General features: G+C 41.4%; 1 protein-coding gene across 2 annotated transcripts in view; it reads left to right on the top strand.

The window, feature by feature from the left end:
* Nucleotides 1-23739, top strand: part of MYO5C (myosin VC) — a 1024918-nt gene that overhangs the window by 905811 nt on the left and 95368 nt on the right. For both annotated transcript variants that reach the window (XM_085644174.1, XM_085644175.1), the window contains exon 37: nucleotides 18875-19025. In XM_085644174.1, the coding sequence (XP_085500300.1) occupies nucleotides 18875-19025 (151 nt within the window). The remainder of the gene's footprint in view (nucleotides 1-18874; nucleotides 19026-23739) is intronic.

Genomic DNA, 23739 nt, shown 5'->3' on the forward strand with positions numbered 1-23739 from the left:
GTTTTCTTCACTTAAACTATATGTATATTTAGCTGAAAAGCAAAGGGGTGCCTTAGGTACACCACTCTTAAAATCATGCTGTAGAAATAAAGAATAGCAACGGGAAGACCCAACCTCCTGAAGAAGCGGGCAAGAATTATGTAGACCAGAAGCTCTGCAATAGCAGCACAGAACAAAAGAAGTAATAGTTGATGCTCGCTGATTCTCCCTATAACACATCTAAAATATTTGTAAAATAGCACAGTTTAAATAGAAGAACGAACACGACTCAATTATAGACTCAAACAGGTATTAGATTAATTAGGTTAGTGTATTAAAGATCTCAACTTTACAGCCATTAGCAGTCTTTTGAGAATTATTAAAGAGTGAAACTTTAGGCAAGGCTTTATAAGATGGTTATTATCAGAATCAGTTTATAGAGTTACAGAGTCCTACTACCATTAAGGCAAAAGGATAGATCGTTTTCTAACAGCTTAAATCCTACATGGAAGGGGAAAGGGTTCAGATTTAAAGTCCATTAATAGTTGGTGGTACTCATCATGCGATCAGGCAGCTTCTCATAATTTCACCTCTTCTGGGGCAATGGTCTCAAGGCACAACTCACTTTCTTATTGCACTAGGACCTTCACCAGAATCTGTACCTCTCATAGTCAACTCTTTTGGCTGTGACCCGTTGATACCTACAGTTGACTCTCTCAGATCCCCTTCAGGGCAAAAAAGTGCTGTTCCATCAGCTTGCTGGTCCTCAACATTTTGACTAACTTGATCCCTCTGTCTCACTGTTACCACCAACACATTAGGAACAGTTGCTGTTGTATCACCAAGGAGACGTGGGAGTCTGCAAGTGTGGCTGGAGTGCACCCATTTCAGGAGACCGCCACACTTCGCAGCAGTATTGGTGATTAGGATCACATGGCTAGTGGTTAGATGGGAATAGCAAAAAGTAAGGGGGGACAGAGGGCAGCCCTCTCTAGTGCCTCGGGTGATAGACAGTTGGGGGGGAGAGCAAGCCATGTAATCTAATCTTGGCAGTGGGAGATGTATAGAGTAATTGTATCTGTTCTATGTAGGTCAGGCTCAATACCAATCTTGCGAGAATACTGAATAAGTATTTTGATTCAAATGAATCAAAAGGCTTGGTGGCGTCTAAGAGCACCGCCAGAGCTGGCAATTGAGGGTTTAAGTAGTGGAGCACTGCAAAGAAGGTGCATAGATTGTGTGCCGTGGATCTCCCGGCAAAAAAGCTAGATTGATCTGGTCTGGCGATCAGGGGTTGCAGTGGCTGTAGTCCGTTAGTAAGGAGTTTAGCATAAATTTTGGTGTCAATATTTAGCAGCGAGAGATGGCGGTATGAGTCTCTTTCATTGGGGGTTTCTCCAGTTTAAGCAATGACAATATTATTGCTTCTCTCATTTTGGGAGGAAACATCCCGGTCTCTTGAGCTACCTCATTTAGTGTCAGGAGTTGGGGCGCTAGCAAATCGGCGTAGGTTTTGTAAAATGCCACCACCAACCCGTGTGAGCCTGGAGCTTTGCCAAAGGGGAGACTATTTATCACCTGTGTGACATCCTCCACTGTGAAGGGCCCGTCTAAGTAGGCCCTATGTCCTCTGCTCAACCACAATAATTCAATGGGGTCGAGATAGGACTGAGGTTCCTCGGGTACCGTGCAAGAGGAGGAAGTGTAGAGTGCGGAATAGTAGTTTATAAATTGATCCAGTATTTCCTGAGGGCCTCTAACCAAGTCTCGGTTATCATCTAGGATTTATGAAATGATCAATTCCGTATTAGGTGTGAGTAGCATGTTGGCCAGAGTTCTACCTGGCCAGTTGCCCTCCCCGTATCTATGGGCTTACGCATATTTACCCAGTTACTTTACCTCCCTAACAGCTTCCTCTTCATATTCTGAGATTTTATCTTTAATATCTCCCAGTATTTTTGTGTCCTCATTGCCGTAGTATTGTGACTTAAGATCTCTGATGTTGGTTTCATGTTTATTTAGAGTTTGTCTAATGGATTTTAGTGCCCCACCTTGTCATGATATGCATTTCCCACAAATCACGGCTTTAAAAGCTTTCAACAGCGTGGCCTGTGTTTGTACTGAGCCAGAGTTAATGGAAAAATATTCAACTATATCCCCCCTTATTTCCTCCCTGAATAATGTGTCTGTGAAGGCATATGGTGGTAGTCTCCAGCAGGCTGCTTTTGGCAGAACATCTGGTTTGGACAGTTTCAGAATGGCAGGGTCGTGTTCGAGGCAATTGTTGTATGGTTGTTATCCGGGCTGCCATGTCTGGGGACACTAACCAAAAATCTAATCGCGACCAAGCGTTGTGTTAAGTAGTGATGCAGGTACCCTCGATAACCGAGGGATGTCTTTGCCTACATATATCTGTTATCCCTCCCTCGGCCATGATATCATTAATAGCAGCGTTTGATCTCGGGTGTAACCTGCGGGATCCTCCCTTCCTATCCATGGCATCATCAACCAGTGCGTTAATGTCTCCCCCCCATATTATGGTGTCATACCCCACCATATTTTTTTTGCCCAAATTTCATGAAACAAATCTGTCTTGTCCACGTTTGGGCCATATATCGCTACCATGGTTACATGTACTGTCCCTAGTTTACCTCCAATGATCACATATCTACCTTCTGAGTCCCCATGTGACCTAGTTAGTGTCCAGGCTAATCCACGCCTAATCAGTATGGACACCCCTCTTGCATAATTGGAGTAGATAGAAGAGTAGATAGCCCCCCAGCGTCTATTTTAGAGCTTGGCGTGCAAAGTACTGCTCAAGTGTGTTTCTTGGATGAAGCATATGTCGATTTTGTGTCTTGCGAGGTAAGATTGGACAAGTCTGGATTTGCGAAAATTATTTAAACCCCTAATATTCCATGTGAGAAGATTATAAGCTGTCATACCAGGTAGTTGTGGTTCTCTTGTATTGTGATAGCTGGCTAAATCGAGCTGTATTCTTAAAATAATGCAAAGTGCTGTTACGTGACACCAGCAGATGAACATGTGTGCATGATGTACAGGTAAGGCTTTGTACGAGACACGACTCATTGCTCCTAATGCTTGACTGACGTAATTTTGTGCTGTTCTGACTAACCCATTTAACTACCCGGTCTCCCCCACCCACTACAACCCCCCAATTAGATTGAGCATAATATCCCTCCCAAACAAAAACTGTGCATTGTGTACCGGACTTGTGCCTGGATACAGGTATTGGGAGTTCTCCCTGTGGGCACGACTTTACCGGCTTACAGCCCCACCTAGCGGCAGGGTGGCCGCACTTATGTGCAAGAACCCCACAATGCTAATGTAATGCTCTAGAGGTGGCCATGGCTTGCGTCTATATACTACAATTGAAAAATTATTCGGCGCAGACCATTACAGTACAGATAGCTTATATCAATACATGGCAGTGCATAGCACCGCAAGTCAATCATTGTCACTGAGTCCAGTATCGTGGAGCTCTTTAGAGGATGAATTCACCACTCATTTCGGGGTTCCGATGTGCTTAGCAAACTTAATGGCAATGGCTTCCTTGAAGTGGTGGACTGCCCCCTCATGGTTGATCTTCAGCTTGACGTAGAATTTGTTTGACTAGCACAAATTCATGCCTAGCAGCTTGTACAGCTGGAGTGAAGTCCGGGTATATGGAAATGTTGTTGCCTGTGTGGTTGATAGTTCCTCTTTCCCTACCCAGTTGGAGAATAGTGTCCAGATCACGGTAATTCAATATTTGTGCTAGGATTGGTCTCGGCATGGCTCCCACCGGAGGTCTGGGTCCCAGATTACGATGTGCCCTTTCAACAATAAACAGTGCAGACAGACCCGGGTCAAACAGTTCGTGCATCAGTTCCTCCACAAACGTTTCCATCTTCTCGATCGCTGTTGTTTCTGGGATTCCCGTGATTCGTAGATTATTTCTACGTGAGCAGGCCTCTAAGTCTTTATTCTTGGTCTTGATAATTGTAAGCACTTTATCCATATTGGCAATTGTTCTTAAGTTTCTAGTTGGAACTTGTGTACTTTGGTAGATCAGTTGTCTAATTGGTCAAAGCGCACTTCATGGTTGTCTACCTGTTTCTTTACCGGGTCGAGTCTAGAGGTAAGTATGTCTAGCTTATTATCAATGGTTTTTAGACTCGTTTTCATGTTGAGTAGCAGGGCATGGAGATCATCATTACCACCCTCAGCACCATCTTTTACACTTGACTACGTATCAGAGTCTGCCTCTTCATCTTTGTTTCGGGTGAGTCTTTTGTGCTTAAAAGTAAGTTTGGCTTGTTTAATGTCATGTTTCCCCATGATTACACAAGCTGGCAATTAAAAGTGTGCAGCAAGGTACACCGAGCTCCACCAGAACCCACACCGAAGAGTTTCGTTACCCTGCACAGGAAAAACAACAGAGGCTCCCACTGCTCCTCAGCAGACCAGCGTAGCTTAGCCATATGAATTTCCCCTACTGGGGACAGGGGGTGTGCTCTGTCCTTGTGAAGTTTTTTCCTCCGGTGGCTGTTCTCACCTCACCACTGGTGTGTGTGGGTTCCAGGGATACACGTCAGGCGTCTTGGAGTTATTGACACTTAGTCCAGCGGGGGGTGCCGTCTTCTCGGACGAACATTTAGGGAAGTTTGGGCCTCAGCCACCTATTGTGCACCTCGTGCCCCATCTGTATATCCGCTAAGTCCACAATGATGGGCCACTACTGTGTATTGTTGTGGCACCGCGGCTTCTAGATGAGGCTAGTCGACTCTGCCCTGGCCTGCATGCTGGCAGTGTTCCAATCCTTGAGCCCCATTGTCTATTTGTTCTGCCGCAGGGTTTTGGGCCTCTGCTACAGCTTTCCAGGGTGCACGTACTGACCCGGCCCACGTCTGTCCGCACTCAAGTCAGGCCCGTAGTGCCGTGGGTATATTGCTCAGAGCGGGGCCTCCTCCGGCTCGCTCTTTCAGCTTGGGCCGGTTGGACAAAGTCTCGCCCCAGGCTGCACACTGCGATTCGCTCTGCACAGAATTAGCTGCTCACCACAGGCCGATGTGATGGCTCCCCGACTCACTATCGCTCCGCCCGCCTTCTTGCCTCTGTCTCGTGGAATAGACGCTGAGCCTGACCGGGCCTGGCCTCATGCGCAGGGATCTCGCCCGCAGCATCCGGCCACAGTCAACGATCCAGCAGGGCCAGCCAGGATAGCAGCGTTCCTTCGTCCACAGCCGCGGATACGCACAGCAGCCACCTTCACCCCGGTGCACGTCCCGGAAGCATCTGGAGTACTCACAGCCAGACCCACTGCACCACAGCAGATTGCTCCCAAGTGTGCCGGCGTATGGAGTTTTGTACCGATCTCTCGATCCTCAAGTGGTACCGCTGCCTCTACACTCTGCCAGCGTGCTTTTCTTGCAATTGCAGTTGTTCTGGGTGGCAGGATTATTTAGGATTTTGTTGCGGCCGGCAGACCCCTCTCAACGAGCTCCCATTTTGCTGCTCGGCTTGTCACACCCCCAGGATCTCATTATTAAAATGATTTCCACGGTCTGACTAAAGAGACGTCGGAAATCCGAACCTCTGAATCAATTCCCTCAACAGACATTTTGCAATGTCATTCCTATGAGTACGATAGGCCTCAACCTATTTTGAGAAAATAAATGCACACAGGGACCAAAACATATCTTAGTCCATTGCAAAGGGGCATCTCTATCAAGTTCATTTGAAACCAGTTGAAAGGACCTGCAGATTTACCAATGTGACCCATGACAACCTCTGTTTTTATTCCTCGCTTTTGTTGCTGACACAACAATGACATAGCATTTCTGCAGTTACTCTGAATCTAGGATATTACTACACCTGTTGGAAAAGGCACATCATGGAATCTTTCCCGACACTTGCAGGGCCATGGTAGTGTCTTGCCATTGGTGACAGTAGGCTGTCAGGCAACACTGGTCTGCCATCAATGTAAACCCACATTTCATCTTCCCTTTTGGTACAACCTGCTTGCACTCTACCCTGCTTTTCTGCTTCTATCACCTCATCCTGCAATTTCTTCACCTCCTCCCAGGTATCTATAACTGACGACAACAAATTACAATCTGTGAAGTTGGATGTGTCTTTTAGTATTTCTCCATTAAATATGTGTGTATTCAAGGCAAAATACCTTGCCATCTCCTCTGCATAACGGTTGCTGACTGTCACATAGTCTGCACTTTGCCGATGAGCTGCACATCTCACAACAGAAATTTGGGGAGGCAATCGTAGGTGCTGCAAAAGGCACTTCATACACTCTCCATTTCTATTGGGAGAACCAGAGGCCGCCATGAACGCATGCTGTGTCTAAAGTCATGTACGACTCCAAAGCCATACTGACATTCAGTGTAAATTGTAACTCAGAGCTGTTCTGAAATGGTACATGCTCATGTCAGAGGTATGAGATCTACAACTTGCACAGAAAACACTCCTTGCAACCAACCATGAAGCTTCCACAACACCTCCACATGTGCACACAGCATAAGCATCTTTCAGCTTTCCTTCTGTCTCTCAAACATGAGCCATCAACAAACAACATATGATCAGATTCAGGCAACGGTTCGTCAGAAATATCAGGACGCGGCATCATACACAACTCAGTCCCATCCAAACAATCTCCTTGACTTCATCAATAATGTTCTCATTTCCAGGTAACAGCATCAACATAGCCAGGTTCAACACTGTTCACCTGTTTAGAGTCACAATCTCTGCACCCAACAAAATTTGCTTGTACTTAGTTGAACAACTATTGGTCAGATACGGTGCTCGAGTATGAGCACAAACACTGTCAGTGCATGACCCATAACAATACTTTTACAAAGCTCAAGACTCACACATGTAGATGCATCTGATTTCAAACACCCAGGCAAATCCTGAAGAAGTTAAGCAGGCAAAAATTATTTAAATAGCAGCACAGAACAAAAGAAGTAATACTTGATGCTCGCCGATTCTCCCTACAACACATTTAAAACATTTGTAAAATAGCACAGTTTAAATGGAAGAACCAAGAAGACTCAATATTAGACTCAGCCAGGTATTTGATTGATTAGGTTACTGTATTAAAGGTTCAAAATGTATAGCCATTATCTGTCTTTTGAGAATTTCAGTTTGGAATATCACAGCTTGCATTAAAGCATGAAACATTTAGACAAGGCTTTATTGGATGGTTATTATCAGAATCACTTTATAGAATTTAACAGTACGGCTACCATTAGGGCAGAAGGCTAAATTGTTGTCTAACATCTCAAATCCTACACAGAAGGGGAAAAGGTTCAGATTTAGAGTCCATTAAGGGCGAGTCCATTAGCATAAATAAGGAAATAAAGGAAATTAAAATGGTTCGACAAAGAAGGTTTCAGTTCATTAGCTACTGACTGTAGCATCAGCAAGTCAGTCCAAAGTAAGGGAAAAGTTCTTAGTAATCATCAAAAATCAATCAGCATTGCATGCTTTTGCAAGGGGAGAAAAAAAGTATGGCGTGTCACCAAGAAGCAAAAATCAATGGCATTGCCCCTCCTTTGGGGTTTCTTCTTTTAAAAAATCTAAAGCAAATATTGACACCATCAGAAGACTGTTGTATGCTCAAATTCACATAATGTTCTCTAGGACACTTGCAACTGTGAGATGCTTTCCATTGCTGGTCATGAGAAATGAAAGATTTGAACATCCACATAGGCCTAATATTGGTGAAAAAGAAATACAACGTATCCCTCTATAGCTACAGCTGAAATCCTGTTCCACAGGAATATTACTCTGTGAACACTGAAGAAACATTTGGAAATGTTGGGATATATACATTTACAGCACAAATAAAGCAACATTTCTCTAGTTGCAAATGGTCCATTGTATTAGGTCAGGGAAAAGGTCAGCATTGGAGAAAAAACTTTTTTCGAAAAAGCCTATAAATTAGCATCACACGTTTTAAATGAAATAAACTCTAAGTCATATCAAATATAGTTGTAATAAAATCAATTCGAGTAGGGAATATGAACAACTTTCACCAAAGATTATTACATGGAAATAGGTAACTTTATATGTATATCATTTTCATACTACAAAATTTGTTTTTTGTTTTTCATAAACTATACAATCTCAAGTATTACTGTGTGAAATTTCAAGATCTTAACTAATTTCTGCACATTTTTGCACTAACATTTCAAATGGTGCGTTTCAACAAAAAGCATTAGAAACACTAGGCCACTTTATTAACAGCATGATTTCATCCGTAAACGTTAACAAACAACATTTTCATTAGTGCAACTCTTTTATGTGTATTAGTATCGCTTTAGTATGTGTGTTTTCTTCATCTTGCATTTGAAAGCACGCTTTTACAGTGCTTCTACTACACTTGTCTCATTTTCATGTGTCACTGTGTCTTACGTTTTCAAAGTGCACTTTTAGCTTTACGTGTCTTTAATCAGTAAATGTGTTGTACATTATGATTTTTAATATCTTGCTTCATCACTGTTTCAAATCAATATAAGAATCTTCAAGTATTTACTCGAAGGCCATGGCTCATTGTTTAGAAACATGGAGCCTTCAACCAATTTGTACCGCCTTTAGCCGAGTAGAATGCAAATGTTTGTTAAGATTTTATTGGATCAAGTATTAAGGTATTTTAGATTTGCATTAAGAAAGACTTCCGCTTAAAATGGGTTTTGAAAATACTTGGAGTAATCAGAAGGAAATTATCTGTGCTCACTGTGCAAAAATGTTTTGCAAGACATTAATCATGTGTTGTTTTTTTCCTTGGACCAACGTACGCAGAGCTACTTATGGGTATTTATTAGAAACGTGGCATAGACCATAACATGGATAGGAAGCGATGCCCTTAATTATTAGTGTGGCTCCAATTCTGATACAGTTGATTATGATCTTTTGCTTTTTATTTTCAAAAAGATATTGATCAAATTTCTAGTTTGTTTATGTATACATATATTATTTTTCCAAATGTAACGGGTGTATATTTGGAGATTGGTTTGTTGACTTTTTTGAAGCCAGCAATCAAACAATTAGAACCTTGATAAACATGATTTCATTTTACAATGTTTACATTCTTTCTGTGATAGCAGTGCAGTCCAGAATGCTCTACAACAAATTACTCATATTTTATTCATCACGTGTTCTTTAAGGGGCACTGATCTCTTGATCTTGTCACCATTTTTAAATATAATTTTCCTTGTGCCAGTTTTATTTTTATCGTAGGTTATTTTCATCTCAGGAGAGCCTATTCTGCTCCATTTTATGATTTTTAAGACACACCTTTGTGAGGAATATGCATTTCCGAGAAAAAACTTACCTTGTCCGGACTGCTTCTGGTTACAGAGCCATTATCCAATCTGAATGTTTTTTTGTGTTGGGAAAGTGGACAAGAATTAAAAAAAAAAAAATTTGTATGAGCTTCTTGTTGGTTGCGCCAAGGCAGTGCATCAAGATTCTTTATAATGTTATACAGAAGAGCCTGCTCAAGGTTAAAAACATTCTTCCTGTCAAATGTTCACCATCTCGTGCACTAAAAAGAATCTCAGTCTGAGTTCCCTCCAAGTGCACATTTAGATATCTACCCTCCTTGTTGGCCTTCTCAACATTGCGTAGTTTCTCTGCATCTTTGGCATTGAGTTATTCTCTTCGATACGAGGATGATTCTGCACATCAAGCATGTCATTGGATCAGAGGCCCTTAGAGTGAGAGAAGGGTCTCATTGCGGCTGGTCGACAGTGTCTCAAAACACCTACCTGTAGGTGTACTCCTGACCGCAAAAACCCTGAACTAATATAACCAAGTACACCTTGTGAAGTTGCTGTGAGGCTCTTTTGAAGCACGGGGTTCTGGTGTGAATGGTAGTCCTTGCAGGTCTGTTGACAATGCAAAGCGCGTTTCATGCAGAGAAGTTAACCATTAACTACTGCAGCACCACTGGCCTTTGTGGTTATTTGCCACATTTAAGGAGAGCCCATGCAATATCCTTGGGGCCTAATGCACTTACTCCCTCTCCAGCAGTAACTCTGAGTGTGTAGCCTACCACCTCACTGCCCACCCCTGGCGCTCTGTGGCTTCATCACTGCGTGGCCTGGCTTGGGTTATCTGGCTCACGCTACCTACTCCTGCTCCAGCAGGCACAAATGAGTTATATAGCTGCAGCCGAAACTGCATGAAGGTGTCAGTGGTTACCTCCTCCCACAGGTGCGGAGGCGAAGGAAAGAGATGATGAGCTCTCCAGGATAATGGGCAGTGATGCAAGGGCTGGTACTCCTCATGCAATCAGGTGAGGTCCATTGCTGTAGGAGTCAATTCCTTACAATAGGGCACTGAGGTGGTCTCTAACTGACCATTGTTTGCCCATATTTTGTTACAACTGTTACAATCAAGGGCCTGATTGTCATTTCGCTTAAATACATGTATATGTTTTGACTTATAAATATGTTTCTATTTCTTTCTTTACATAAAGAATGTGAAGTGAGCAGAATTTGCATAAAGAGTGCATTCAATCGCTCACACTGCCTGCTTCCTTCTGAGGGAGCGGGGTTTAATATATCTCAGTCTACGGTTGTAGTCATTAAAAAAACCCTGCCACTGTTCGTATGGACTTTTGCTCGTCAGCGAAGAGTAATGAGGAGAAATCATCTACATAGTCAATAAATCATTAAAGATTTTAGATTCAGTCGAGAAAGAGAGTTAGTGTGGGCTAAAGGGTTTTATTTTCAAATCTTTTAGTCTTTCCTCTATTTAGTCATAAGGCATTCATCTTTAGTTTCCAGCATTAAAAGTTAATAAAATCCATACATCAATATTTGATTATAAAATAGAACAAAATATTTGTTAGGATCACAGTCAAAATAGTAATAATACAACAAGCGTGTTCCATTAAGGAAAGTATGTATTCTACAAAAAAATGGTATTAAGAGAGAAAAAGGTTTCAATTCAGAAATCAAATGAAGAGTTCTGATGAGAGAAAAAACTATGTGCAAGCATTTTGCTTTTGCATTACAAACTGGAAGGTATTCTCAGCTCAAGGATATCAGCAGACAGCTCAGTAAAATCTAAATAAGGCAGCCTCTCATGAAGAGAAAGCATCAGAAACTTAGAGACGAGTCTCCAGTTAAAAGTGAGGTTATCTCAGAATCTGACTGACTACCCTAGGAACACGTGCTAATATAAACACACAAATTCTATTTTGCCACAATATTTTCTTTTGTTTTCTTTACCCACCAATATATTATCAGCTGTCTGCTGTAAATAAACAAACTCCTCATTTTCTCAACAGAGCATAATATTCTTTCAAACATTTGTCCTTGAAAAATTACAAAGTTGGTTTCTTGTGGTCCAAAACCTTCTTCTCATTTATAATTCTTCTTGTCTTTCATCTCCTCCCAGTGAGAACCTTACTATCAGTTGTCTAATATGGTCTTATATACCAGCCATTAAAGGCATTAAAGACAAGAGCCGAAGGCAATGGCCTTTAACAAGGGAACGGGCCTTTAATGGCTGGTAGAGCCCGCTACGGAGGGCTCTAAGGCTATTAGAACATTCCCCCTAGAAGGCAGAATGTTCTAAATTGCAACAGTGCAATAATAACTTCCTAGGCAATTAACATTTTTTCTATATTGCTATGTAAAGCGTGTCCAAATAGTATAGCCAAAAACAGTATTTAAAAATATCGCATAAATGTTTATTGTTAATATGATTCTCACAGAATCATGGGCAAAATCAATAAAAAAAGCAATTCAACAATGCATTTGTACATAGTATAAACATTCAATGTATTAATATTCATTAAACAACAGTTAAAAATAGAAACAAATCTGTGGCCATATGATCATCTTCTACGCGCGTTTCGGCGAAAAGTACGCCTTCGTCAGGAAATGCCACAATTCCTGTTGGTTGGAAAAAATGTATTTAAAAAAATGATATTACATGAATGATTTTATGTTTTTATATCTTTTACATAAAATTGGCTATAAACTAAAAAGGACACTTCACATACAGCGAGAATCTGTTATTCTCACCCGAGGATAGAGAGAAGGATGATATTAACATTTAATTATGATTATACGTGGAAATGATAAATATCTATCTAATAGATGCAGGTGTGGACAATAGAACGTCTAACAATTGGTGTAAACAGGAAGGGGGGGGGAAAAGAAGAAGAAAAAAGGGGGGGATGGAGGATTGTTTGAAGAAGGGGGGGGGAAGAAAAAAGTGGGGTTATGTATAAAAACAGAAGAGAAAAGAAAGGAGGGAGAGAAAAGAAGGAAGAGAGAAAAAAGACAAGAAATGAGGAAGAATACAATAAGTAAAGGAGAAAGACAATGAAAGAAGAGAAGGGAAAGAGCAGAGAATGGGATGTGAAAATGGTTACGCAGGTAGGAGTGTGATGACAAATACCGAGGCAGTTAGTTATTTGTGAACATCATTTAACGAGAAAGGTAGCCCTAATACTGGACCCTGGAAGGATAAAGAGCAGTGCTTACTTCAAGATGCGGTCTAGCGAGTGGATAACAGGTAAAGGATTTATCTGGAGGTAGTGTGAACAGTCTGAAATGACCAAGAGACAAGATGTAAGGAACTTAGTAATGATGTCCGCAAAAGACTGTAACACTAGGAGGAATCTTCCAGTACCTGATAGTTGATGTAATGCCTTTAACCATGTGGTTTCACAGTAAATAGAAAGAATGTTGCCGGATATTACTGGTAGTGGTCATAAAACCTGTAAGGATAATGACATGCAGTTGTGTGGGTGTAGATGGAACTTTATTAGCAACATCATAAAGAAGGTTTTCTTTTTAAAGATATATGGATTTATTTTGTATCGAATACAATAGAAATACCTGTTCTATCTGCTTAAATGGATTTTCACATGTGGCGATCAGATAGCTTGAATGAACGGAGTGTTCATTCATAAGTTCAAGATATGTTCTTTATGCAGCAAAATTCTGGAGCGGGAAATCCAAAATATATAATTAGGATAAATACGTGCCTATGGGGATCGGGCATTTTCAAGGTCATAGCTGTTTCATTATTTACCTGTTGTTATGTAAACTCGATGAAGAATTGCCACAGATGATATTTAAAATGATGCCGTGTGGATGATGGGCGTCTGGTTTTAGGGACAGATCTCCTAAAACAAAGAAACAAGAGGGGGGGGGGAAATAATGTGAAATGAATGTCTTCACGGTGGTGTGTGTATGACGGTTGTTAAACCAATAAAGTAGATGAGTGTGATATAACTCAGGTTAATGTTGTTAATTGCGGTTTAATAATAATCATTTTGAGGCAAGGAAAGATTACATGCCAACTGCAAGTAAGGGAAGTGGGGTTAAATGAAGGCTGGGGAATGGATGTGAAGGGCAAATCTGTCACATCAGCGAGTGCAAGTTACACAGAAATAGTTCGACAGTTATTCAATTAAGGGATAGAGGGTTTGCAGGTTCAACTCTGAGGCGCTGGAAATAATCTTTACCTGATCTGCGGCGTGGTGAAGTGCCGATTGCTTCTTTGTGAACGTTTACTCAGCTGTGGATCGGGCGGATAAGCGGAGATGGCGGGATTCGCGTTCGTTTAAATATTTAAGTTAGGTCAATCTGATTGGATGTAGCTGACTGTGCGTGCTACGTGGGTAATGTGCGGGTGGAGTAATGGCTTATATCATGGTGGATAGTAACGTTAGAACTAAGTTGTGGTTTAGTTAAGGGCACATGTGCGAGAAATTAACAGGGCCACTGTAGCAGACCGGACCCGACTTATGAACAGCGGTCTCCGTGTGCATCCATAAGTACAGATGAATAAATATTGTTTAGTGAGATCTCTTATTACTATGGATCTGTACATAGGTGTAATCTCATATGCACTGTGCATAATGATTGTATGTATTTTAGGATGGAAAGATACATGAAAGGTGTCTAATCTAATGTGTGATAGTGAGTGATGTTTGCAGACTGTGTGGGTGTATTAATTAGAGACAGAATGAAAAAACTTTTTAAATTATATATCTAACCGTAGTATCGTGGAATGGGAGCAGGTGTGGGATTGGTTACAGGGGGGGTTTTGTTGAGACATCGGTAAGAAGAAACTCACATTATTGTGGGAAGAGAAAAGCAAGTATCAATTGTAAGTATTGCATTTTTATAGCTTATGTATCTGATTAGATAATTGCATTTTCCCACGGTAAGTCACTATTCAGACCATTGTGAAAGGTGTCTAAGGAAAAAATCCAAAACACTTCACGTTTTTTTCGAACTGCAGTTCCACCTTGAGTATCAGATGTTTTGATTTTTTCCAGAATGCACCAACGCAGATCATCTGGGTGGTGTTTTGCTTGGAGGAAATGTTTCACTAAGGGGGCTTGGAGTTTCTTAGTTTTAATGGAAGAACGATGTTCTGATATTCTGATGTGTATGGCTCTCCCAGTTTCGCCTACATATCCTAGTTGGCAAGGGCAGAGGATCAAGTAGATGACGTTTAAGGTCTTGCAGTTCCATAAGTTGGTTGCTTGGATTTTAAATCCATTGTGGGTTAAAGTGTCTCCAGGAATGATGGAGTCACAGGATTTGCAGTTTGAACATCTTATCGTTCCTTTGATGGGAGCTTTACTGTTAATAGTTTTTTGGATGAATGGTGGTTGGGAGTTGGGGCTAGTAAATTTCGAGTGGACCAGGATGTCTTTAAGGTTCTTGTTTTTACGATAGGCATAAATAGGTTTTTCTAATTTGTTCTGATTATCCATGGTACAATTAAGAATATGCCAGTTGGTGTTAATGATGTGTTTTATTTTAGCGTTCAAGGTTGAGTGTTTAGTGACACATACAAGTTGGTGATTTGTGTCTTGTTTTTTGGGTCTTAGTAGGTGATCCCTATCGTAATATCTGGCCCGTTTATATGATTCTCGAACGAGTCTGTGGGGATATCCTCTCTCTAGGAATTTCTTTTTCATTTCCACTGCTTGTCTGTCAAAGTCAGTGAGGTTGGTGCAGTTGCGGCGGACTCTTAGGAATTGGGAGAAAGGGATGCTGTCTTTTTGACTTCTAGGGTGAAAGCTTTTGAAATGCAGAAGTGTGTTTCTCGCTGTCGGCTTAACGTGTAAGTCTACTTCCAGGTGGCCGCAGTTGGTTTTGATTAGAATGTCCAGAAATTCTACCATGGTGGTGTGGCTATGTGCAGTGAATCGTAAATTGGAATCTGTGAGATTGAGCCATTGCAGATATTCAGACAGTGTATCTTCTCCCCCGGTCCAGATAAAGAAGATGTCATCAATATATCTGGACCAGTGGGAGACAGACTCAAAAAACGGGGCAATTTCATTGTGGATAAATTTATCCTCCCAATGTGCCATGTAGATGTTCGCTATAGAGGGCGCCACCGAAGCGCCCATACTGACACCTTTAGTTTGATGAAAGATATGGTCACCAAAACTAAAATAATTTTCGGTTAGGATAATGTGCAGACATTCTAAAATGAATGGTTTTGAGAATGGAATTTCAAATTTGTCGATAAACCACGACGTGGCTTCAATGGCTTCATTTTGGGGAATATTGCTGTATAAAGATTCAATGTCCAAGGTTACAAGAACATCATGGATGGGATTGAATGGTATGTTTTCTATTTTATTAATCATGTCTCTAGTGTCTTGTATGTATGACATGATTTTTGGGATGTAGGGTCTTATAATATTATCTATGAATTTGGATAATGGTTCCGTGATGGTCCCAATGGTGGAAACTATGGGTCTATATGGTGGCCGGTCTATACTTTTATGAATTTTGGGGACACCGTAAATGCATGCTGTTTTCTTTGGAGAATAATTAAGGTAATCATATTCCTTGTTGGTAATGAAACCTTCATTGAGAGCAAATTTGGTAAGGCTGAGAATCCTTTTTTCTATTCTGGTAATAGGGTTGTTTCTGGTACTACGATAGAAATGTTGGTTTTCTAGCATTGTGAGCATGTTCTGTTCGTAGTCAACGGTGTTTAAGACTACAATGCCGCCCCCTTTATCACAACATTTAATTGTGAGGGTTTTGTTGTTGGTGATATTTTTCATGGCCAGAAATTCTTCTCTGGTTAAGTTGTAGATGGGTTTAGGTATAAACTTAAGGGTTTGTTCTAGTTGTTTCAGAACTATGTTTTCAAATGTGGATACTTCAGATCCCACTTGATCTAGTGTTGGGATAAAGGTGGACGGTAAAGAGAGTGTGTTATTTGTAAAAGTTTCATGGTCTGAATCTTTACGGTCTTGGAAACATTTCTTAAGTCTAATTTTTCGGAAAAAAGCATGTATATCTTGATATAGTTCAAATTTATTTACAAAGGAGTGATGAACATAAGATAGACCTTTTGCTAGGAGGTTAGTGCTGGGGGTGTCAAGTGGGTGTGATGATAGATTGAAGATGGGTATTATGTTCCCTGTTTCCAATATTGTCGGTTCCTTGTCTCTAATAGATATTGGGGATCCGGTTGGTAGTGGGGTCCCTGATAATTTCCTCTGAATTGAGGTTGAGGTTGAAACCTGACTCTTTGTCTGCCTCTGCGAGCTCCTCGGTGACCTAAAAAAGGCTGGTGTGAATTTTTAGTGGAATTAAAGGAATTATATGTATCGCTTGGTTCCTGTTGGTGTATACCATTTTCACTGTCTGTATCAGATGTGTCTGAAAAGGTCATGACTTTTTGATGTTTAGCTGTATGGTCATTAATATATTGGTTGTGTTTATAGAAATCTTCATGAAGATATGGATACGTTCTATCTGGTGTACAGTATCTTTTATCTTTAAGTAGTTTGTCAGATTTTCTTTTATTTAAATATTCTGCAAAGGAAGCTAGTTCTTTGTTTGATTCTTCCAATTTTTTTATGGCGTCTTCTACACTATTGTTTTTCTTGATTTGGTCTTCTAGTTCGGTCAGTTCTATTTTGAGTGCTGCTGCTAGCTCTTTGGCGGTTTCAATGATTAATATCATTAAATCTCTGGAGCATCTGTTGGCAATCATACTCCATTTATGTAAGAATTCTTTATATTGGACAAAAAGTCCTGGGATATTGCGTACTCTTAGGCCTTGAGGTATTATGCCGGCTTTTAGGTATTCTAACATGAATTCGCCGTGCGCTTCCATCCTTTTTAGTTTCTTCTTAAGGTCTATTAATTTGTTGATATCATCATTGGTATGGATGCTAGTTTTTGAACTGTTACCAAACAAACTACTTGTTCCTATGAGGGTGGCAAGATCCTCATCTGAAAACCCAAAACATTTAAGTTGGGCCATAATGTCGGGGAATGAGGGGAGATGGGGATAGTGGGAAGAATGTGATAAACTAATGGGTACTGAGCAGAGGAGGAGAGAGCAAGGAGAAAAAGAGAGAAGGAAGGGAAGGAAAGGTAGGGGAGAAAGAGAAAAGGGGGGTGGGGTGGGACAGAGCCGGGGGGTGTGTGAGTGGAAAGTGAACCAAACAAGATGCAATGATAAGAATATAAAGGTGACTTAATGTGTTCTCAATGAGACCAAATACGAACAGTCCCGCACAGACAGGCTGTGGGTAATCTTATGTGGGTAACAGGGACCCCCTGAACATGAGGAAATGGAATATAATTCCTAGGACAGGGTATAACACAGTGCAATAATAACTTCCTAGGCAATTAACATTTTTTCTATATTGCTATGTAAAGCGTGTCCAAATAGTATAGCCAAAAACAGTATTTAAAAATATCGCATAAATGTTTATTGTTAATATGATTCTCACAGAATCATGGGCAAAATCAATAAAAAAAGCAATTCAACAATGCATTTGTACATAGTATAAACATTCAATGTATTAATATTCATTAAACAACAGTTAAAAATAGAAACAAATCTGTGGCCATATGATCATCTTCTACGCGCGTTTCGGCGAAAAGTACGCCTTCGTCAGGAAATGCCACAATTCCTGTTCTAAATTGCAAAACAAAGGACTCACAGAGCCAGTGGGGGTTGAAACCCCTTGGGCTCCGTGAGGCCTTTATTAAACATTGGAATGTTGATCCGGGCTGCTACAGGCCATTAGAAGGCCGGAGCACTTCATTGTTTTCAATGGAGCACTCAACATTCCAATGTTCTAATATAAAACAAATGTATTTTCACTAGCTAACAGTAGGCTTCTGAAGTTGCAATCTCTGCAAAAAGAGAAGAAAAACATCTTGCACAAACAACTATTCAATGTGAAAAACTAGCCTATCCGTGTTAATGCATTGTTTTCCATTTAACATAGCATTGACAGTTAAACTAACTTAGGGCCTAATTGCAATCTTGACGGATGAGATACTCCATCATAACGCGACGGATATCCTGTCCGCTGTACCGGAATACAAGTTCCATAGGATATAATGGAATTGTAATACGGCAGACAGGATATCCGTCACGTTTATGACAGAGTAACACCAAGATCGTAATGAGGCCCTGAATTCAGCACTTTATTTACGTACAGGCCTATAATATTCAAGTATGGTTACCTACTACAAATTTTGCATTTAGCATATGCTTCATTTAAATGTAAGCTTTTACACATTATTAATAATGTGTTTTAACAGTGGATACATATGCGGCAGCACTTCCAACATGTGTTTATGCTGTCTGGTTACATTTTAGCAGCATTGTAAGAAGTACCCTTATTCTGACATGACACGTACAGGCATCTTCTGCCTTGGCTGTATGAATCCTTTTTAACACCCTTAATTGTTAATCAAATTGATCAAATAGCTAAAGTGTCAGAGCCATTGCGGTGCTTTATGTCTGTTCATTGAATATTTGCATTGACCTGTACAGCTATCTTGCCTCATTGAGTTGTGTTTTCATACAACTACACTTATCGTTCGCTGTCCAGGAATTCATGAAGCACAATACTCCACGTCAGAATATGAACTGTTTGAAGAACTTCGATCTTTCTGAATACAGGCAGATCCTCAGTGATCTGGCCATCCGAATTTATCATCAGTTCATCACTGTCATCGAGAACAACATTCAGCCAATGATAGGTAAGACCGAAAAGACTATTGTTTGCTGTCCTTTTACACACTTACTTATTAATTCCAATGCTCTACTAAGAAGGTTCTTTTTTTATTACCATGTTTATTTAAAGATTTTCCGTTAGTACCAGAAAATAAATTGACTGAAAAACATTTACAGAACTTGGGCGTCTAACATCACCTTCCACCCTCACTCTCCACAGTACACAGAGAGGAGCAATTAAAGTCCATGATGTGGCAAACTCCAATTAACTTCGGTGGATAGCTCAATCTGTATGTCCCCCCTGAGGGTGTTGCCAGTTAACCAGAGTCTGCTTCAACAGAGATATGACTGTTGTTTGGCTGGTGTGCTCCTGCCTCGTTGTACAATGCTTCAGCTCCTATTAGTACAGGGCACCCCCTGCTCCACAGAGCTACACCCAAACAGAGGACAGTTCCTGTTACTTTCCCAACTTGGGCAATTACCAAAAAACATGAGTGCCGGACGCCTTTAATTCGGAAACCTTTACCCCAGACTGAGGAAATCATGCGTGATCTCAGCCTAGGTCTCTAGGGCCCCCTGTCTTTTTTCATCATGCCTGATCCTTTTGATATGTAGTTCCTCTACCAGGGCCGATTCCTCCACATCTCTTGTCCATATCTCACAACTGGGCTCCCTTGTCCCCAGCCACTCAATAGCCATTCGTCTTTTCGCTAACACCAGGGCCAGCTGCAGGAACTTGTAAGCTATCTTTGAGGTACTAGCTTTTAGTACAATACCCAGTAAACATTGTTGTAATGTGGCTTTCAGGGGTATACCTGTGGCCTGGCGCATTTTGTCTACTACTTTCTGCCACAAACGGGCCACTGCCATGCATGTCCAGGCCACATGCAAGAAGGAATCCCACTGGAGCCCGATATCTAGGACAATTTGCCGACCTAGCCAAGTAAATTTTTCTCACAGTAATGGGCAAGAAGTAAGTGCGATGTAGGAAGGGGAAATGGATGCATTTAAAACAAGAGTTGCATGAGACACCTTTCACCAGGTCACAGGCCCGTCCCCACTATCTATCTGAGAGTTTTTCCCCTAAGCCCTCCTCCTATGCTGTTCTCCCACTTGTGGGGCCCTGCTTTTTATCACAGCGCAGGGCCTTGTATAAGTGGGCAACCAGGTGTTTGCTCAAGCCCAGCTGCAGAATGCTCCCCAGGACGATGGAGCGTGCCGGGGTATCAGGAAAACTCATCCATATTTCTCTAGATGTATGTGCATGTTGGTGTATTGCAAAAAATGCCCCATCTTGGCCAGAATGTAGTCTTATCCTCCGGGAATGCAATGAATGTCTCCCCAGAGTACAAGTCACCTGCCATCCCTCCAGGTATCCATTGTCATCGTCCCGTTGATCTCTAGTAAGAGCGCCAAGTCCCAGATGTACATCTCCCTATCAAATGGAGGCCTCTGCAATATCTTAGTCACCGTTCTCTCCCACACTTTTGCGGTCTGGAGAATAATGTACAGGAGTCATCCCTCCCTCATGAGCAATACTCCAAAGGTGGTGTCTCCATTCGTCCTCCTCAGCAAATCTCTTCTCCTAATTATCATCATCAGCCACTTAACTGCATGCTGGAGAGTAGTCACATGGTAATGCAGCTTTAGGTCCAGTAGTACTAACCCCCCTCCACCTGAGTCTTTTTCAACATGTCCAGTGCTACTCTGCTATTCTTCCCAGCTCAGACCGGCACTGTCAACAGTCTGGACTGCTTCTTGAACACTGTGGATTTTAAAGGAAAAACGAGTTTTGCAGAACATACAGACAGCGTTTGAGGTGCACCATTTTTGCAACAACTACTCTTCCTATTACTGAGAGGGGTAGGGAATTTCAGGATTTAACAGAGGCCTTCACCTCATCCAAGACTCTTCCCATGCTGTATTTGTATTGCTACTTTTCAGTGTGGGCAACCATAATCCCCAGATACCAGATGCTATCAGTATCTCCCAGAATGCCTACATTGGGGAGATGTTCAGGTGGAACATCCACCAGGGCGCTCAACTGGAAGAAAAGCATCTTCCCCTAGTCACCTGGAGGCCCGATACTGCACCAAACACATCCTAATCAGTCAGCAATAGTGCCAACCAATCGTGCGACAATTGGATGTAGAACAGCGCATCTTCAGCATGTAGAGAAAGTATATGGGTGGTGTGTCCTATTTCGATTCCCCAATCCCTCATCTCTCATTGCAGAACCGCCTCCAGTGGCTCAAGAGCCAATGTAACAAACATTGGCATAGCCAATAGGTCTCGCCTTGGGGATGTTATAAGTGTTTAGCCATGCAACGGTTGATGTTGTTGCACCAAGGATATTGTGCTGCATAACTAAATACTTATAAGGTCCCAAAAGCGAGACCTATTGGCTATGCCCCCTCTGTTGAGTCATACCACCCCTCTTGCGACATGTGCTCGGAGACTTTATAGTCCGAATTAAAGTGTGAATATTTCAATATAAAAGCGATAATTTTTTTCAGCAATCTAGTTTGTAGACTCTAAATAGGTTTGGTTGAATAACCCCTCCAGAAATTACTTTTCGACAGTTGGGAGACAGAGAAGGGATGGATTTCTCTTTACCCATACACGACAAGACTGAATCCAGATAGGGACAAAATAAAACTAAGAAAGATTTCCGTGAGATAGGGCTTGTTTCAGAAATGTCAGAGTATTGGGAGAAGCCTGGAGAAGAATCCCCGAGACGTCACCCAAAGCGCCAGCAGGGCATCCGAGTAGAAGTGATGACAAATTCTAGGATAGGTTATTGTTGTAATCAAAAAGAGGTACTGGTCTTCTATAGTAGACTGGTTAAGTTTCTTTATTTAAGTTAACAAGGGAAACCCCACCAGGAGCAGCTGTCCTGCTGCTCAGCCCATACCCAACTGACATTCACAGACATCCAACATTCCATCCATCCAACATTCCACACCACAGTCATTCTAGCTGAGCAGCAGGGAAACATAAGTTACAACATATCTCCCTTCTTTACGGGGAACAAGTGCATTGTAAAATAGATCAGATGAAACAATAAAATAATGACAATATGGCAAATAACATATAGTCACGAAATTGAATACAATGCACCAATGATAAGAAAATAATGCAATACAATATAAACATCTCACATCATACCCTGTCACACCATACCACGTCTCATCAAACTCACATGAAGAAACATCCAATCACAGCATACTATATCTCACCAAACTCACATAAAATAAACATCATACTACATGTCATCTCCCTATCACACCATATTACATCTCAACTCGCACACAGTGAATACTTAAAAACATTCTTTTACACCATACAACATCACAACTCGCATGGAAACTATACTAAAGATTTCACACCACATTAAATCCAGACCAAAGTATCACGTCACTTCCTGAATAAACCACTGTCCTACATCATACACCAAAACCCATATGGCACAGATCACACCAGTTGGCCAGACCGGCACGACAAGCAACATACAGGGAACCAACCTTAAACAATACAAATATCAGGACACAACGTGCACACCGCAGGTCAGAAAATGATTACCCTCATAACACTTCTACGCACACATCCAAAACTAAACCACTAATTCAATAGGAATCACGCTCACACACATTATACAACAAACCATACCTAATAATGAGTGACTTAACATAACACAGCCATCTCATGCACGACTCAAACCGATGAGTGGCCCAACAGTTAACCACCACCTCATACACAACATTAACAGTGTTTCAATATTCTGGGACCTATGTCCCTTCCCAGTTCCTATCATGGAACATGGCTCTCCGTCGTGGTTCAAATTCAAGCACTAAGTCAATGGGTGACTTATCCCCATTCTATCAACCAAACAACAAATATGTAGTAATGAGTGACTTAACATAACACAATCATCTCATACACGACATAAACCAATGAGTGGCTTAACACTTAACAGCCACCTCATACACCATATTCACAGTGGTTCATATTCTGGGACCTGTGTCCCTTCCCAATTCCAATTTTGGGACTTGGCTCTCTGTCGTGGTTCAAATTCTAGGACACTCTGTCCCCTTCCAATTCTGGCTCAATGGCCAGCTTCTGAGATCACTATCCCGGTTCCAGGTTCAATCTGGAGGCTGCTGAATTCTATCTCCTAGGATCACTGTCCCGGCTCTGGGCTCTATGCCCCTCATCGCACTCTTGCTTTTAATTACTGTCCCTGTCATGGATCAGGTTCCGGGAGATTTATTCCACTTATTGACTTTATAGTCATTTGAGATTAAAGGGCACACTGCCGATACTCAGCTAGTACGCAGGATATTTTCCACTCAATTGTGTTTTTTTTTTTTTTTTATATATCCTGAGCTACCGGACACGCCGTCGATATTCCCACAGTAATATACACAGTCATCTTCAGCTGTTTCAAAACGACATATCCCACATCAGCAAGGCAAGAAATTTATAACCGATTAAAATACTTCACTTTTCCTCTCTGACAAACAGTCAATCTCAGCGCAGCAAGATTCCTGTTATTCTGACACTCCCAATTGACATTGTTGTCAATACCTGGACCTATAAACTGTGTGCGCCTGCATTATTTACATAAAATGAAGGCACGCATATACACGTAGAACCGGGTGGTTCTCGGCAAGAACATGCACCCATAATCGCCACACAGGAGTACTGACGCAGGTTGGAGTGAGGAGTCGTCACAAAAGA

The sequence above is a fragment of the Triturus cristatus genome, chromosome 3_1 (assembly GCF_964204655.1).
Source record: "Triturus cristatus chromosome 3_1, aTriCri1.1, whole genome shotgun sequence".
NCBI lineage: Eukaryota > Metazoa > Chordata > Amphibia > Caudata > Salamandridae > Triturus > Triturus cristatus.